This window comes from Pollachius pollachius, assembly GCF_949987615.1.
Source record: "Pollachius pollachius genome assembly, chromosome: 3".
Taxonomy (NCBI): Eukaryota; Metazoa; Chordata; class Actinopteri; order Gadiformes; family Gadidae; genus Pollachius; species Pollachius pollachius.
The window spans coordinates 43,428,715-43,444,582 of NC_136936.1; the positions used below are offsets into that span (position 1 = coordinate 43,428,715).

The following is a 15,868-nucleotide window of genomic DNA, read 5'->3' on the forward strand; positions in this document are numbered from 1 at the left end:
GTGGGGGGTCCGGGTTGGCACCATGAAGACATCCAAGGCCCCGCTCCCTGGCGGCTCTGTCTGCCAGGGTGCTGTCGAGCCCGGCGTCTGAACCGGTACGACGGTAAAGGACGGGACTCTATGTCCCCCCCCCCCCCCCCCCCCCTATTAAGCGGTGACTTACTGGCAGAAGGGTAGGTTGGTGTCGGGGTCCAGGTGACAGGTGCCACCGTTGTAGCAGTAGCCGTCACACAGCTGACAGCTCGCTGCTATCCTGCCGTTGGTGCAACTGCGAGGAACACGGAAATAGCGGACGCTAGTGACACCACACAGCGTAATTGTACTCATGCGCACCAACTCAACAAGTATTTTTTGAGGTCAACATCGGTAGAACGTGTATGTTTAATGCCCTAATTAGTTGATTTTCGAAAAGCAATTTTTGGATATTTTGAGAAGCACTTTAAGTGTGCGTCAAAAGACCATACTAAAATAATTGCTTGAGATTATGTAGCCTGTTGGTTCCTAATGCGCTTGGAGGGAACTGTGTGGCAGTTATTTGCAATTAAGAGAAAAGAAGCTGGCCTCATTATTGTGTGTTAATGTTTGAATCAGCGGATCTTTCAGGGAAAAAGCAAGAAAACAAACAACCCAATGGTTGTCATTTTTATGCCAAGGATTGTAAAAGTACAAGTTTCTCGTTAATTAACATTACATGTACCGAACATTATAAAGTAATCAAGCTCACATTCTTACATCTTCGTCATTAAAGTAAGTACTAATCTACAGCAAAACCCACCCTGTTTGGGTTTATTTCGGGGTAATGGTCAGCTCGCTATACATTATCCTGCGAATTGCACAGCTGCTCACAAGATAAATATATAGCAACAAAAAATGGTTGCATCGATTAAAAAATAATTTGATGGCATCCGCAAATAAAAACAATCAAATTAGATTCCTGAAAATCAACTGTTGGAACTAGCATCCAAGGCAACAGTCTGTTGTTCTTAACAGCGATCTGCTATTCCGAAATAACAGACGAACGCCGTGATTGAAGCCGCGTAATAAAAATGTGCATTGTGTGCGTCACAACTTCACCAATCCTGTGCCCGCGGTGTGAACGGTGTTGTGTAGCGATGGCAAAGCAACAGGCGAACTTACTTGCACACCACGTCCCCCGTGTCTTCGGTGATGAGACACGGCGCCCCGTGGCATCGCAGACACTTGTCCACCTCACACTTGTTGCCCTCGAACCTGGCCGGACAGACGCACTCCACGTAGCCACTGCTGGACAGCGTGCACGCCTTGGAGTTCACGCAGTAGTGGTGGCAGATGTCTGTTGAGAGAGTGCACGCAAACACACACACACACACACACATGCACAGATATATAAATACACGCACAAGCCCGCACCGAACGGGGGGTAGATGCAACAGACTGCTCTGTATAATGAGGCACTGGGAGCGGAGTTGGGGCTGTGTTGTGATAGGAATTTTACAGGGCTTTAATGGGACTTAATTATCCGAATCAAATGACATCTCGGCCACAGATGAAAACATATCTCCCCTTGGGCCCGCGGTGGCGGAGCACTACCAACGTCATCCCGAGTGATGAATTGGTTCTCCCATAGCCTGGCATGGGAAAACACATTTGAACAAAAAAAAGGGAAAATATTCCATCCATCCGTCACAGAAACCAACATGGTCCTTGACCGACGAATGGTTCGCTTTCTTTGATCTAAAATTAGAGGCAAGTACAGTGTTTGTGGAAAGAAATTGGATTGGATTTCCTCTTTCCACCTCTTAGCTTTTTAAACAAGTAGCAGGACCAAAACCAACTACAGAATTCTTCTTCGCAGCCATTCATTTTCGTATTAAACGCAGCGAAGAGGTATCCGTCTTGGTAGAAGTAATGGCATCTGGTCACTCACGGTAAAGACATCTGTCTCCGGTGTATTCCGCCATGCACCGGCACACTGGCTGGTTACCCTGGCTCACGTCGCAGGTGCCCCCATTCAAACAGTAATTGTCGCACACCTTCCTCTCGCAGAATGGCCCAGAGAAACCGGTGGGGCAGCGACAGGTCGGCTTGCCTGGAGAGAGAACAGGGAGAGAACAGAGAGAGAAGGGCACTTAGTTGGTCAATTCATAAGGTCATGGACCCTATACTCCCAGCAGCCATATTGTTTACTTGGGGGGGGGTGAACCTTCCTGCTTCTTTGGAGGAAACCATGGAAACGTCTCGGTTATGAACATCACCATGGTTCCCTGAGAAGGGATCACTTTGGGTGATCTGCCGAACATGTCCCCAAACCCAGACATTTCGACCAAGTAGTTTTTTTGGTCAAACCAGTGTTATGTTCATCAAAAGTTGATGATATATTCGGTGATGGGGTAGCACAGAGGTTGATGGTTAATCATCTGTTAATGTGTTTGCTTAGGTTTGCATTGAATTACCACGAGGATGTTTTAAGAAGCTATATGTTAACACGCCAAGTACTATAAAAGTACTTGGCGTGTTAACATTATTAATGCTAAGAGCCCTGGGAAAAGGAACAGAACAAAATCTAACGCGTTTCAGATGAAAGGATGGTTCATACGGACACATCTCTTACCCTTAGGACACAACACTCAGGAAGGATCTGTGTGAACTGGAACAGTGGGAACAGAACGGGACCTTTTAGCTCCTGGACGAGTAAATCCTTGTGCCTTAAAAGCACTCCAGAGGATTGCTGAGAGCCAGATAAGCAGCAAACAGTGGACCACTGGAAACCCTGATCTAAAGCAGGTCCTGCTTTCTGAACAGGGCTTTAACCTTGAGTTACAAGCGCGATTAAACAAGCCCCCTGTGGCCCCTCGGGGTCCCTCGAGCGATCATAGGAAAGGTTGATGATGCCTTTTAAATGAGACACACAAACAAAGCAAGCATTTGTTTCTCTTTTTGCCATTCGAATAGTCCCCTCAAGGTTTGTGTTAAAATTTCAGATTTTTTTTGTTGGTAGGCCACAGCGGGAACAATTGCCAGAGTGCTTCCATGGTTCATAAAAACGTGTTAGGTCAGAACTCAGTGAGACAGGGTTACTGACATGGACAAGGTTTTCATTTGTAATACTTACCGTGGTAATGGAAGTTTTAATAAAGCGGTTAAAAAAACTTTTTTCTTAGATTGTCAATCAAATGTGTGTGTATCTCGATTGCCAACATCATTGTGCCACCACTCAAAAGTCTCGAAAACAAAACGCTTCAAGAATCCCTTTGAAGTACAGGTAAAATGAACAAATTTCCAGCAAGTACTTGACTGCGAGGTGCTGCCCGTTTGTTCAGATACCAAAGCCATTCCCTTGGCTGGAGCTTGTGGTCAGCCCACATCCTCCTCTGCTGGTTATTTACACCAATATGCAGGTGCCCAGGAGACCTGTGCTCAATACAGCGAAGCCTCTCCCTTTATGAAAAACCAGTCAATCGCAGAGCATGAATGAACTGTTCCGGAGCCCAGCAGCACAAAACAAATATTCCCTGATCTTGCCCGGTTATGCTGCACACATAAATAGACACACACACTTCATCCCGTAATGGTGGGCGACATTTGGCAATAATACTCCTCAATATCAATGTATGAATTCTAATTTATTTTTATCTACAGGGTACATGTGATGCCACGGTCACAGAGTAAGCCAGCGACGAGGCTAACAGTGTTTTGTTGTCCAAGACTGATATCCTGATAACTATATGAAGAGCCTTATTGTGTTATAAGATGACTGTGTTATATTGTGCTAAAATAGCATTCGGTAAGGTTTTGGTCCGACATAGATCCTGGTAGGAATGTGAGGAGAGATATTTGTTTTTGCTGTGCGAAAAAGAAAAAAAGAAATCAAATGTAGGACACTCTGTGTGAGTGGAGACTACTTTTCAAGAGATAAACATTTAATCTACACTTTCCAAATTACATTTCAAAGTCAATGCGAGTTTCCCTTCCTCGCCCAACAAAAACAAAAAAATACTCACAGCCAGTTTTCATTGGCTTGGTTCAACCCAAACACTGAGAAAGTATAAAAATCTATGTGGACACCTCAGGATTTCAATTAGTGTTCAAAAAGCTACAGCAGTCCAAATATTTGTCCTAGGATAATTGCATAGGTGAAGCCACACAGTTTATCATTGTAAACTAACTCAGAGATGTTTTGGATAATTACTATCTTAACCACTGAGTTGGCAGAAAATACAATACCCCAGTAGAACGTAATTCAGAACCCAATGTAGATATCGAGTGACATATTTGCAACGTTACACTTAAGGGCCATTTTATATCCCGTTCTCTTTTTTGTTTCTGTTTTGAAGAGCATTGGTGTCAAACCATAACTTTTACAGAGTAAAATAACCAAAGACCATTTGCGTAAGAAAGATGGACAGTGGATTTCGACATTGTGTTGCAACGTGTCATTTTATTCGTAATTCTTTTTCAAATTGCAGGAATTTGCTGACAGCAGTTTCTTTTTTGGTTCCAATGCCGAAGCAGCTGTAATCTGCTGTTGCCTTAGGCTGCTCAGATCACAAAGTAGAAGATCATTAGCCTCGTCCCACAATACTGCCGCACACTAACACGACACCGCTCAGTGCTATCCAAAGTACGAATTAAACGCCAACCAAATCCCCCATAAACTCAACGTTTTGGATCATAAAGCCCCTTCACTTACGGCTTGCCCCCATCCCTGTTCCAAACGACCAGAGTTAAATCTTCTAGTAGCATTGGGAGAGACAACCTCAAACATCCTCTGTGTGTGTTTGCCTACTCTCCCTCCCCGCACACCACTTAGCATGACATTAGTGCGGTCGCCTCACCCAGTGGGGAGCCCATGCAGGTGCCTCCGTTTAGGCAGTAGTCTGTGCAATGGTTAACCTCGCAGCGTTCCCCTGAGAACTCAGGCCAGCAGTAGCACCTCCAGTCTCCCTTCTCATTGGCCAGGCAACGTCCTCCGTTCTCGCAAGGAGGCCGGCACAGCTCCCCTACAACAAACAAACAAAAGGGCCAACATCATGATATGACAATTGCTATATGATATTATAGCAATTGCTGTTGTAACCAGCAATTGTTATAATATCAGAGTTTTTAAATCGCAAATTCGTCATTGCATTTCCCTATTGTTTTACAGTACAGCCTTCTCCGTTAGTACAATACCGTAGAAGATAAACACAGAACAGTAAAATCTAAACCATTCATCATTAAACACGTTTCATTTTCTGTCTGAAGAAAAATATCATCCATACAATTGGAAAAAATCCATTAGCAATATTAAACGACACATGGAATGCTTGAGATCAAAAGATTTCCAGAAACGTGTCACGTATGTAGATTATATTTGTATTATATTCCCAGTATTGATATATATATTTCTTATACAGCTTTTTTCCACATGGGTCAAAAAGCCACAACGATAACACGCACGCACACGACAACATCATGATTGTGTGTGTGCCGCCACCCACTCTGCATTGCATCAGGACAGGAGCAGGCCTACCTGACATGTTGACATCACTACAGGTGCCATTAACCAGCACTTTCCCCTCTGGGCAGGTACACTTGGCTCCCGCCGGGTTCAGCAGACACATGAAATCACAACTCATTCGCAGACATGGATTGGTCGCTGTAAAGAAGGAGAAAGAATACAAAAGCGTACGTAAAAAAAACACACGCAACTCAAAAGTACAGATGAATGAAACCTCTATGTTGCCGAGCAAACTCCAATAAAAGCATTCAAACAGAGATAATGTTGTCTTTTTGGGGCAAGATGTTTTCTTTTGGTGCCAATAATCTGTGTGAACATTTCAGATGGTTCTTGCCAAAGAGGATTATTTTTGGAAGCATTTCCAAGGCTAAGGTATGGCATGATTAAGTCTGCACGTTCCAGGCAGACTCATTAAACATGCTTGGCATAAACGACCCATACATCCCATATGCTCCGCTTCATTTCACACATCACAAATCAAAATGCTTTAAAAAAAAAAAATCGACGGAAACAGTTGTTAGGGAGCATTTCTGAACACATCAAAATCCCTCTCAATCTCCCTTGCACAACTTGTGTCCACAGCCTGCAAATTGCACGCCTCGCGTAATGAGTCACTGGAGAATGGCCCAGCTGCCCTTTAGATAAGAAGAAAAAAGAAAATCCAACAGTGATCTTTTCTTATCCTCTGGCACCATTAAGACCCCTGGTGTAACAAATAACCGGGACAGATGTACAGCATTTGAAAGCGGTGGACGGGAAGGGCGGATCGATCCCCCCCCCCATCTCAGGGTTGGGCGGTTGGGAGGGGGGCTCCCGATGATGACTTTATGCAGCGCACGTGAAGAGCAGATAAGAGATTGTCCTGCTGCCCAGAGGATTTCATTTTCACCTTGAATTGGATTAACCCGGTGCCATTTCTCTATTGACAGTATGCACAATGCTCGCTAGGGGGGTGGGCAGCAGCTGAATACATCTTGTGGCCGTTCCTTAATGCCTGCTGCGTTTTAGCGCTGGAGGAGGGACCGGCGGCGTACCGTCTTGCTGCTTGTAGCGGTGGGAGACCAACACGTTGGTGGGCTTCTCCAGGCCCAGGTGGAGGAGTTCCACTGGCAGGTGGCCGAACTTGTGGATCCTGAAGGTGTCGTGTTTCAGCCCTGTGCCGTAGATGTAGTCCTCAAATATATTGATCCGGTAGGGCTGGGAGACGCCTGTCGAGTCAAGCAGACAAACGGCGAGTAGCAGAACGTGAACGAAGAAGCACACACATTAATGGCACACATCAATAGGAGAGTGCTTAGAGTGAGATCGTGAGAGAGAGAGAGGGTGTGCGACATAAAGAGAGCGAGAGAGAGAGAAATAATGAGCTAGAGAGAGCGAGAGAAAGAGATCGAGAGAGAGAGAGAGAGAGACATAAGTACAGACATAGGGAGAGTAGAGATGGATAGGAGAGGGAATGTGAGAGAGTGAGACAGACCGAAGGACATACATAAGGAGAGGAGAGATGGAGGGGGAGATGGATAGGAGAGGGAATGTGAGAGAGAAAGAGAGAGAGCGGGCAAGAGAGACATAAGGACAGACATAGGGAGAGGAGAGATTGAGGGATAGATTAATAGGAGTGGGAATGTGAGAGAGAAAGAGAGTGAGAGAGGGACAGACATATGGACAGACAAGGGGAGAGGAGAGAGAGAGAGAGAGAGAGAGAGAGAGAGAGAGAGAGAGAGAGAGAGAGAGAGACATAGGCAGAGGAGAGATGAAGAGAGAGATGGATAGCAGAGGGAATGCGAGAGAGAAAGAGATGCATGGCTCTTTTTCTTTTGCGGCTGCGACATTACCGTGTCTCTCGCTGATTGTCACCAGAGGGTCAGAGCCATCCAATCTAATACTGCCGATCTGCGAGAGCTCGGGGTCGGCCCAATACAAACGCTGATTGAAATAATCAATAGCCAGTCCTGAAGAAAGGAAGACATTTATTTGACTTATGATCGGTGTAAGGGCAATCAATAGGAATTTCTTCATTCCGGTTGGACCCGCCCCTCCCGGATTTTAATGGCTTTTCCTGAAATACTTAAACACAATTTCAAAGCTGATGTGTCGGGGGGGTTCATTGACTGTTTGCACTCCGTCGCATGCGTGACACGATTAATATATCATGTGTGTGTGTGTGTGTGTGTGAAAAATAACATTGTTCCACAAGGTGGATGGGGTTTTTACAGATCTGACGACAATTTAGCCTTCAGTGCTGTGCCCTGCATCATCATTTAACAAAAGACCCAAACCTTCTGGGGTCTGGGGCTGTGTTTTTCCCATCGGAGTGCACACTGACCGGGTAAATATGAACACCTGGCTTCGGCGACTAAATGGGTTTGTGTTTTTCTTGCGGGTGATTAATTCAGCCTACTGTAGCCAGAGACAAAGCATGGGTCCCTCTGAATTAAAAGCAGGCCAAAGGAGCTCTTCAGACCCAGATCAACACTAAGCTTCTCCCTCAAGACGGCCCCCAAAGGGCCCTACAGAGTCTTAGAGATGATCTCCTCTTTTCCCCTCCGTAGTACCGTCTCGTATCGCATGATAAGGCTATCCTCCTGAGCCCCGTGAGGCAGAATGTTTGTCCAGGTAACCGTATGTTCCCTGTCAGGAACTTATGCGTGCGAATGTAAAGTATATTTAGTGACTGGAGATATTGTAATTGCCTCGTGCTATGCATTCCGTGCATTTTCTTCGCTCATATATGGCTCTAGTATCTCATCAGAAGAGAACCGTTATTGCATTATGTGTATTATACCAGGCTATTTTCAAAAATAGATGAATAAAGCCTCATAAGTGTTCCGTGAAGAAATCTGCCTTCTGCAAATAAATTGTGGAAAGGGTGGACCATTAAGATCATTGGTCCGGGAATTGCGCCCTTCGTTGTTACGACTGTAAAAATGGGATCAATGCTCACACTTTTGTCTGTGTATGAAGCAGTACCCTCTCATATTAGAGAAAAGTAGAGGGATCCCCTTGAAGGAGATCTACACAATTCCTCCGATGGTTAGTTGAAACATTTCAAATGCAATCATGGAGTTTAACCTCATCATTGGTCTTAAGATGAAATAGACAAGAGGTTACCGGTCGGCCTCCTCAGGTTCTTCTCCAGCAGTATCCGGCGTAGAGAGCCGTCCATGGCGGACTCTTCTATATGGGAGTGGTCTCCTATCACGCTCCAGTACATCATCCTGCAAAGTGGCTGGTTGTCAACGCCGTAGAAAGGAGACATACGACACGCACAGCCAACTGTTTTGCAGGTGCCGAACCACTGGGGGTAACAATACGTTTGAAATAGGAGAGTCTGAACACTGAGTGTATGGCCCCTGAGGTGCAACAAAATACACTGTCAACATTTTGAACACATTCAAACCAAGATCCGGATTTGACCCGAAACATGGTTGTTAACATCGTCCTCTACAGCGTCCTGATGATAGCAAGTAGCTTCTGCTGGAAGTTACACGCCTCATTAAGTACCACGCATCATCAGATTCAAATCCATCCCATTAAGAGACACTGCATATTCAAGTATGTATTGCACACTGGGAATATCGCTAAAGATATTGAATGCAGACTTAAAGAGACTGCGTATTTGGATCTCAACTTCAGGCCTTTTACAATTATACATCGATAGAAAGTCACACTATTTAATTTCTCGTGTTATAATCTCCCTTGATCTTCCCATCTTCCAATAAAACGATGGCCTGCTTCCTGAAATGTCTGTGCACGCGAGTGAGTGCGTGAGTGGGGTTGGGGTAGGAGGGAAGTGACGGGACGTTGGGAGTCCTCTCCCATTCCTACCCTGTGTGCACCCTACTAGCACCAGCAGTCGGCCGAGATTAGCCTCCCGGAGGAGCACGTCTTACCCTCGGGCCGGGTTGACCGCGATGGCATAGGGCTCTCCAGCGATGTCGGTCACCAGCCGGGTGCAATTTGGTCCCTTGAGCTGCCCCACGTTTATGGAGTAGCGCAGCTTGGTCCAGTGGGCCGTGTAATAGCTGAACCAGTGCATTCGCGAGTGATCCGTCCAATAGATATTGCCCGTGATCCAGTCGGCGGACACATCCCTGGGCCGGCGAAAGTCTGAGCACTGGTGGAATCAATGGGTGGCAAAACATTAGGCACTGCGTAAGAGGCTCTGCGCACTGATTCAATGCGCTAAGTTGTATTCAATTGAGCTCAACGAAAGACAGGAAGATTTAGAACGGGTTAGTTTACCTTTGGTGAGATGGAACAAAGCTATCAAATTGATACCATAGTTCCAGCACTGACTATAAAGTAATATACCAACGAGTTATGTTGTAACGGTTAATCTAAGTATTATGAATTGCCGTTTGAATGCAATATGGCGCTAAATAAATTAGTTTGCTTGAGCCAATCTGTAAGAATATATTACCCTGAAGGTTTGGCTCATTAAAACCAATAAGGGATTGAATAATTCAACCATTACTTAACAAAACAAAAATAATCATCATCATTTATTCAACAAGCAATATATTAAATTAAATCATAACTACTTAATGTAACTACATTGGGCTCGTTCCAAGTCAATCAAGGCACCAAAAACAGATTCAGGGCAGTCTAGGCCTACACAATGACTAAAAATTTAAAGTGCTTGCTTAGAAAAAAAAAAGTCATTCATCAACACCTTTGGATATACTTACAATGTTTTTGACATTAGATTTAGTTTGACTTCTGTCTAGGGTTTCTTTGTAAAAAAGTCCACCAGGGTTAAACTGTGTAGCCCAGATAAACTTTTGGTGGTGAACCAGTGCATCCATTCCAATAATGCGTGCATTGTCCTCGATGCGAGTGAGTACTTTGTGTCCATGGCTCTGGTTAAATGGATACACAAAACTTCGGATTTCAGTGTCATTAGCAATGTAGAGCACTCGATCCTCTGGTCCTGCCGATGGTTTATTTATATGCAAAGAAAATGAAGAGTGGCTCAATTCCATTGAGGGTATTGAACAGTTTGAACATAGCACACAAACATACAATCAACTTTGACTATGCCTCATGATTAACAATATTACAATTCAATTATGAGAACAATATTTTTGAATATCAATGTTGATTATCTTAGCTTAATTGAACACAATTAATGAATTGATGTTTGAAAAATGCAAAGTTTGGGTTCTTACCTTTTGCTATACAATTGCCATTGAACTCTTTATAGTTCCGATCGCATGTGCATTTAAAAGATCCTTTAGTATTAGTGCAATAGTGTGCACATGCATCAAACTTGAGACACTCATTGATTTCTGGAAAGAAAGGAAAAGAAAGCAAAGATGAAGACAGAACTTTGGCAGTTTTTCTCAGACACACGGCCTAATAACTCCTGCCTCCTACAAAGTTGAGCTCTCAGTGCAGCTTTAATCATTCTTCAATCATCTTTCATTTCCGAACCTTATAAATGGTGGCCTTGACCTGTTACGAAAGAGAAAAAGACATCGGTGCACTGTAAAAGGAATTTTCCCGTTTCCTCGCACAAACCCATTAAGTGTGAATCGGACACCTGGGTCTGGATTGCTTGATTGAATAATTGGCGCTATCATCACTTAAAATGAAAGTGTAAAAGTGGTATCATAGTTTGAAGTAACTTCCGTTACTAGTGGTTAGTGGAAGAATCAACCCCCCTTTGTCCTATTCTCTGTGAGGCACTATATAAGTGGTTGAAAATTCTGAAAAACACAACGCCAGATGCCGAAATTGGTTATGGTACAATTAAATGTGAGCAAATTACATCCTGGGTTTTTCTGGGTTGGGAAAATTCGCAAATACACCAAAAACAGGTAAGTAATTTGCCCTTTAAAAAAAATTACTTTCCGGCTACCGCTGAACAACACGGTAGCCTGCATTAGGCTACCCTTGGCGCAGCCTAATGCAGTTCTGTGTATCATTGCTCACAACCCTGTTTGGGTTTAACCTATTTGCATGGCGGAACAAGGCAGACACCGATGTGAGCATACAATACCTTGGCACTGGCTGGTTGTTTGGTCCCTCTTGAAGCCCACTTTACAATGGCAAACGCCATTAGCATTTGTTTGATTACAGATTGCATCCTCCCCGCATGGGTTTGTTTTCTTCCCACATACGTCCCCGTTGGAAACTAGGTGTTAAAAGAACAGGAATTTGATTAGACTCCATCACTTCTGGCGGCATGCTAGATACCTGCTGTGCACTCATGTTTGATGTGCTACGAAGCCAAGAGGGCCACATCTTTGCCGTAGCCCCTTTCATATAGCGCAGAACACACCTCAAGTCGTGGGGCGATACATAAATTACCATAAATAACCAAACAACAGATCAAACTAAAAAAAGTGCCAATTTCACTCAGGGTCCAGCGTCCCTTTTCATCTCGCCCCCCTGCGCCTGCGATTTCCTTGAAGTCCGCGGCCATGACAGCAGGGGGTGGGGTGGGATGGGGATGGGTGGAGTGCGGTACGTACGGCCTTTGCATTCCTGCTCATCCAAGCTCTTTTCTCCTCCGCAATCGTTGAAGAGGTCGCACTGCAGCTGGGCGGGGATGCAGCGCTGGTTGCCGCAGGTGAACTCCGTCTTGCCGCACGGTCGCGGCCTGCCGGCCACCGCCTCTGCTGCGGAACACAGAGCGTTCGGTTTCACGCCACCGTCCGCCACGCAGGTGAACTCCCCTATAGCACTGTTTAACACCTCTTTGACAACCACCTCCCCCCAAGAAAAGCTATCGCCACTTTCACTTTAGAACCTTCACAGGTGTAGAATAACAAATAAATGCTAGAATATCAAAGCGGTCGCGTTTCTCTAGTATCTCTGTGTCCTGATGGCGAACCATGAACATGCTGCTCACCACACTCCTCCTCGTCCGAGTTGTCTCCGCAGTCGTCCACCTTGTTGCACACCTGGTCCGTGCGCAGGCACACGCGGTCGTTGCGGCAACGGAACGCCCTGGTGGGAGGGCACGCGTGTTTGGCTGGGGAGAGAAAGCCATGCCTTGATTTCATCCACCGTCTTTCCCCCCCAAAGTGAATCCATTACGGAGGGACCCACTAGCGCCTCTGAGGACGCTGCACACCATGACAGTTCATTATGTTCTTTATGATGAAGAAAAACAATAGTATACAAAGTGTCTGAGCGGAAGCCTTTGAGGGCGGACCCACCACACATGTCTTGGTCCTCATCCGAGTTGTCTCCACAGTCGTCCTTGCCGTCGCACACCCAGGCGTGCAGTTTGCATAAGGTGTTGTTGCAGACAAATTCATCAGTGCGGCAGAAGAAGGAACCTGGTAATAACAGAGACGGCTGGTGTTGGTTCATCTAAAACCGGGAGGTTATTAACCTATGGGGACTCTGGGAATAATGCTTTCCGTGGACAGGTGTTATTGCCTGGCCAAGACCACACACACTCCCCCAACCCACACAAAGCAAAAGTCTACTTCCGACGTTACGAAAACCCTTTTAAAGGACTTCTACACAATTGTGAACCCCACTATTTCTAACCGCTTTACTGCCACTGCCTCGTCTCCATAGCTACGCGTTTCTATGTGACTAATAGCGCTTCCAGCGCTAGACAGACTTGCGCGTAGGATGCAGGAGTGTGCAGAGAGAAAGAGTACAAACGGCGTAAGGTTTTCACCCGTGAACCGATGTGTCATGCCATACTTCAGACGTCCCAGCATGCAGCGGGCCCACGCGTTGCGCACCGTGACGCCCACACGCCCTGCCCTGACTGCAGTTCTCCTCGTCGCTGTGGTCACCATGACGACGGCCACACGCCCTGCCCTGACTGCAGTTCTCTCGTCACTGTGGTCACCATGATGCCCTACCCTGACCGCAGCCCTCCTCGTCGCTGTGGTCACCATGATGCCCTACCCTGACGGCAGCCCTCCTCGTCGCTGTGGTCACCATGATGCCCTACCCTGACGGCAGCCCTCCTCGTCGCTGTGGTCACCATGATGCCCTACCCTGACGGCAGCCCTCCTCGTCGCTGTGGTCACCATGATGCCCTACCCTGACGGCAGCCCTCCTCGTCGCTGTGGTCACCATGATGCCCTACCCTGACGGCAGCCCTCCTCGTCGCTGTGGTCACCATGATGCCCTACCCTGACGGCAGCCCTCCTCGTCGCTGTGGTCACCATGATGCCCTACCCTGACGGCAGCCCTCCTCGTCGCTGTGGTCACCATGATGCCCTACCCTGACGGCAGCCCTCCTCGTCGCTGTGGTCACCATGATGCCCTACCCTGACGGCAGCCCTCCTCGTCGCTGTGGTCACCATGATGCCCTACCCTGACGGCAGCCCTCCTCGTCGCTGTGGTCACCATGATGCCCTACCCTGACGGCAGCCCTCCTCGTCGCTGTGGTCACCATGATGCCCTACCCTGACGGCAGCCCTCCTCGTCGCTGTGGTCCACGCAGTCGAACACGTCGTCGCAGTGCCAGCGCCGCGGGATGCAGTGGGCGCGGTTCAGACACAGGAACTCGTCCTCTCTGCACTCCTTCACACAGCCGATCTGTAGAGAGAGAGCATAGATGGGTTTTGCCCCAAAAAATGTCAAACGTTGCCGCTGGGCTCAAGGTTTGTTAAAAAAATGATGTGTAGGAACCTGACTAATGGAGGGATAATTACCACAGCCAGATGCAGACAGAGAGCTGTCTGAGATCTTAATGTCCTTCCTGACTCATGCACAGGTATTATGATAATAGTAATGCATGCATTGTGGAAAGAACTGCCTTGTCAACTGTCAACTGCCTTTGATTTGCTTTGTCAATGGCAAATGTATTTGGGAGAAATATGCATCGACACGTGTTAGATGCTGCATACAACCTCTTTACCTTAATAACTTCAACGATGAACACATACACAGTCATGATGGCGATATTGCATTTGAACATAGAATGCCACAAAGTAAACACATTAGAATTGTAAATGACAGTTCTACACCCCATCTAGTCCTCTATAGTATCTGTATGCGCCTTTTGCAGACTTATTGCCTTTTGAATGTTGTTTGTGGCATTTGAAAGCTTAATATTGTTAAAAAAAAAAGAAAAGTTACAGCGAGTGAAAAAATAAATAAAAAGCGTGCAGAGCTCAGCAAACTGACCTCATCTGAGCCGTCTAGACAGTTGTCATGTCCATCACAGCGCAGGCTGGCCGACACACACCCCCCACTGGCACACACGTACTCGTTGAGCGAGCAGGAGGGGACGGCTGTGGACCACAGATAACATCAAGATCGACCGAAAAATCATTAAAAAACGCTCACAAACCCCGTCCCGTCCCGGCCTGCTAAAACCACCGCAACTCCACAAACATCTGCAATGAAAACGAGGAGCACAAAGTGTTTGGAGTGGTTAAAAGTTGGGTGTTGCTGATGCAGGGACTGGTTAGCTACTTAAATATGACGTGTTCCCCATGGCCGGATGGAGCACACGACTCACTACCTGCTGCTGAACGAAGTGCTTTAGCGGTCGGCTGTCGGAGCACTTTGCTAACACACGCGGCCAATCATCACGGCAGGAGCTCCGCAGAGCAGATGAAACAAGCAGCCTTGCAAAGCCAACTCAGCTTCACAAAACCGTGAGAGCACTAGCATCTGCTCGGGAGGCCCGGACGCGGCTGTGCGTTGCTGGTGTGCTTCTATTACTCCTCACTTTTCAGGAGGGGATCCTTTAATTGTCCGTCGATTCTTTGTTGTTGAGCAGCATGAATCTTTTTACAAATGGATACACAAAAAAAAGCTTCCAGGGATCCCTGGTTATTTTTTCTTGTAATTTTTGTGTAATCCCTAGTATACAAATTTGATATCGATGGTTTTCGTGTTTTTGTTTCACAGAGCTTTCACATTCCTTTAAACAATTTTTTCTTTGGTTGACGTTCAGATGTTCCGTATGTCTTTCACGGCTCATTTTTCTTTTTTTGAAAAAATGGATTGTTTTATTTTGAAAAACCTGTTTCCTGGCAGTTCCTCTCGTCCTCCCCAGTCTTGCAGTCCTCCTGTCCGTCACAGAGCCACTTGAGTGAGATGCACAGGTTGTTGTGGCAGCGGAACTGATCATCCGCACAGCGCGCTTCGCAGTCCTTCTGTAAACAAAGAGGAGCACAAAGCACTCTTCAGAAAGGGACACTTCCATGAAGCCTCAAAGCAGGAGGCAACACTCCATTAGACACCAGGGGCCTTGGTTACAATACACCACTGACAGCGCTGAGATAATTCACTATTGAAAATATGCTGCCACGCGCAGTATATATTCTATGTTCAAGTGGCATATAAAAAAAAATAATACTTATATGTATTTCACCTCTGAGGTAACATCTTCGGTTGCTCAAGTACCAGAACCATCAAGGAGCTCAAGTATGGAAAGAGAATAAAAGCAGCAACAAA

The 15,868-nt window shown here is 46.2% G+C and overlaps 1 protein-coding gene across 1 annotated transcript in view; it reads right to left on the minus strand.

Annotated features, from left to right (window-relative positions):
* The window catches only part of lrp1bb (low density lipoprotein receptor-related protein 1Bb), a 226,681-nt gene that overhangs the window by 7,806 nt on the left and 203,007 nt on the right, over positions 1-15,868 (minus strand). The window contains exons 68-85 of the mRNA XM_079731578.1: positions 15,435-15,567; positions 14,588-14,694; positions 13,864-13,996; positions 12,646-12,768; positions 12,336-12,458; positions 11,956-12,099; positions 11,481-11,615; positions 10,648-10,767; positions 10,168-10,409; positions 9,370-9,593; positions 8,588-8,694; positions 7,312-7,428; positions 6,514-6,687; positions 5,492-5,617; positions 4,815-4,979; positions 1,907-2,068; positions 1,138-1,312; positions 164-268 (exon numbers count right to left, since the gene is read on the minus strand). Coding sequence (XP_079587704.1) covers positions 164-268; positions 1,138-1,312; positions 1,907-2,068; positions 4,815-4,979; positions 5,492-5,617; positions 6,514-6,687; positions 7,312-7,428; positions 8,588-8,694; positions 9,370-9,593; positions 10,168-10,409; positions 10,648-10,767; positions 11,481-11,615; positions 11,956-12,099; positions 12,336-12,458; positions 12,646-12,768; positions 13,864-13,996; positions 14,588-14,694; positions 15,435-15,567 — 2,615 coding nt within the window. The remainder of the gene's footprint in view (positions 1-163; positions 269-1,137; positions 1,313-1,906; positions 2,069-4,814; positions 4,980-5,491; positions 5,618-6,513; positions 6,688-7,311; positions 7,429-8,587; positions 8,695-9,369; positions 9,594-10,167; positions 10,410-10,647; positions 10,768-11,480; positions 11,616-11,955; positions 12,100-12,335; positions 12,459-12,645; positions 12,769-13,863; positions 13,997-14,587; positions 14,695-15,434; positions 15,568-15,868) is intronic.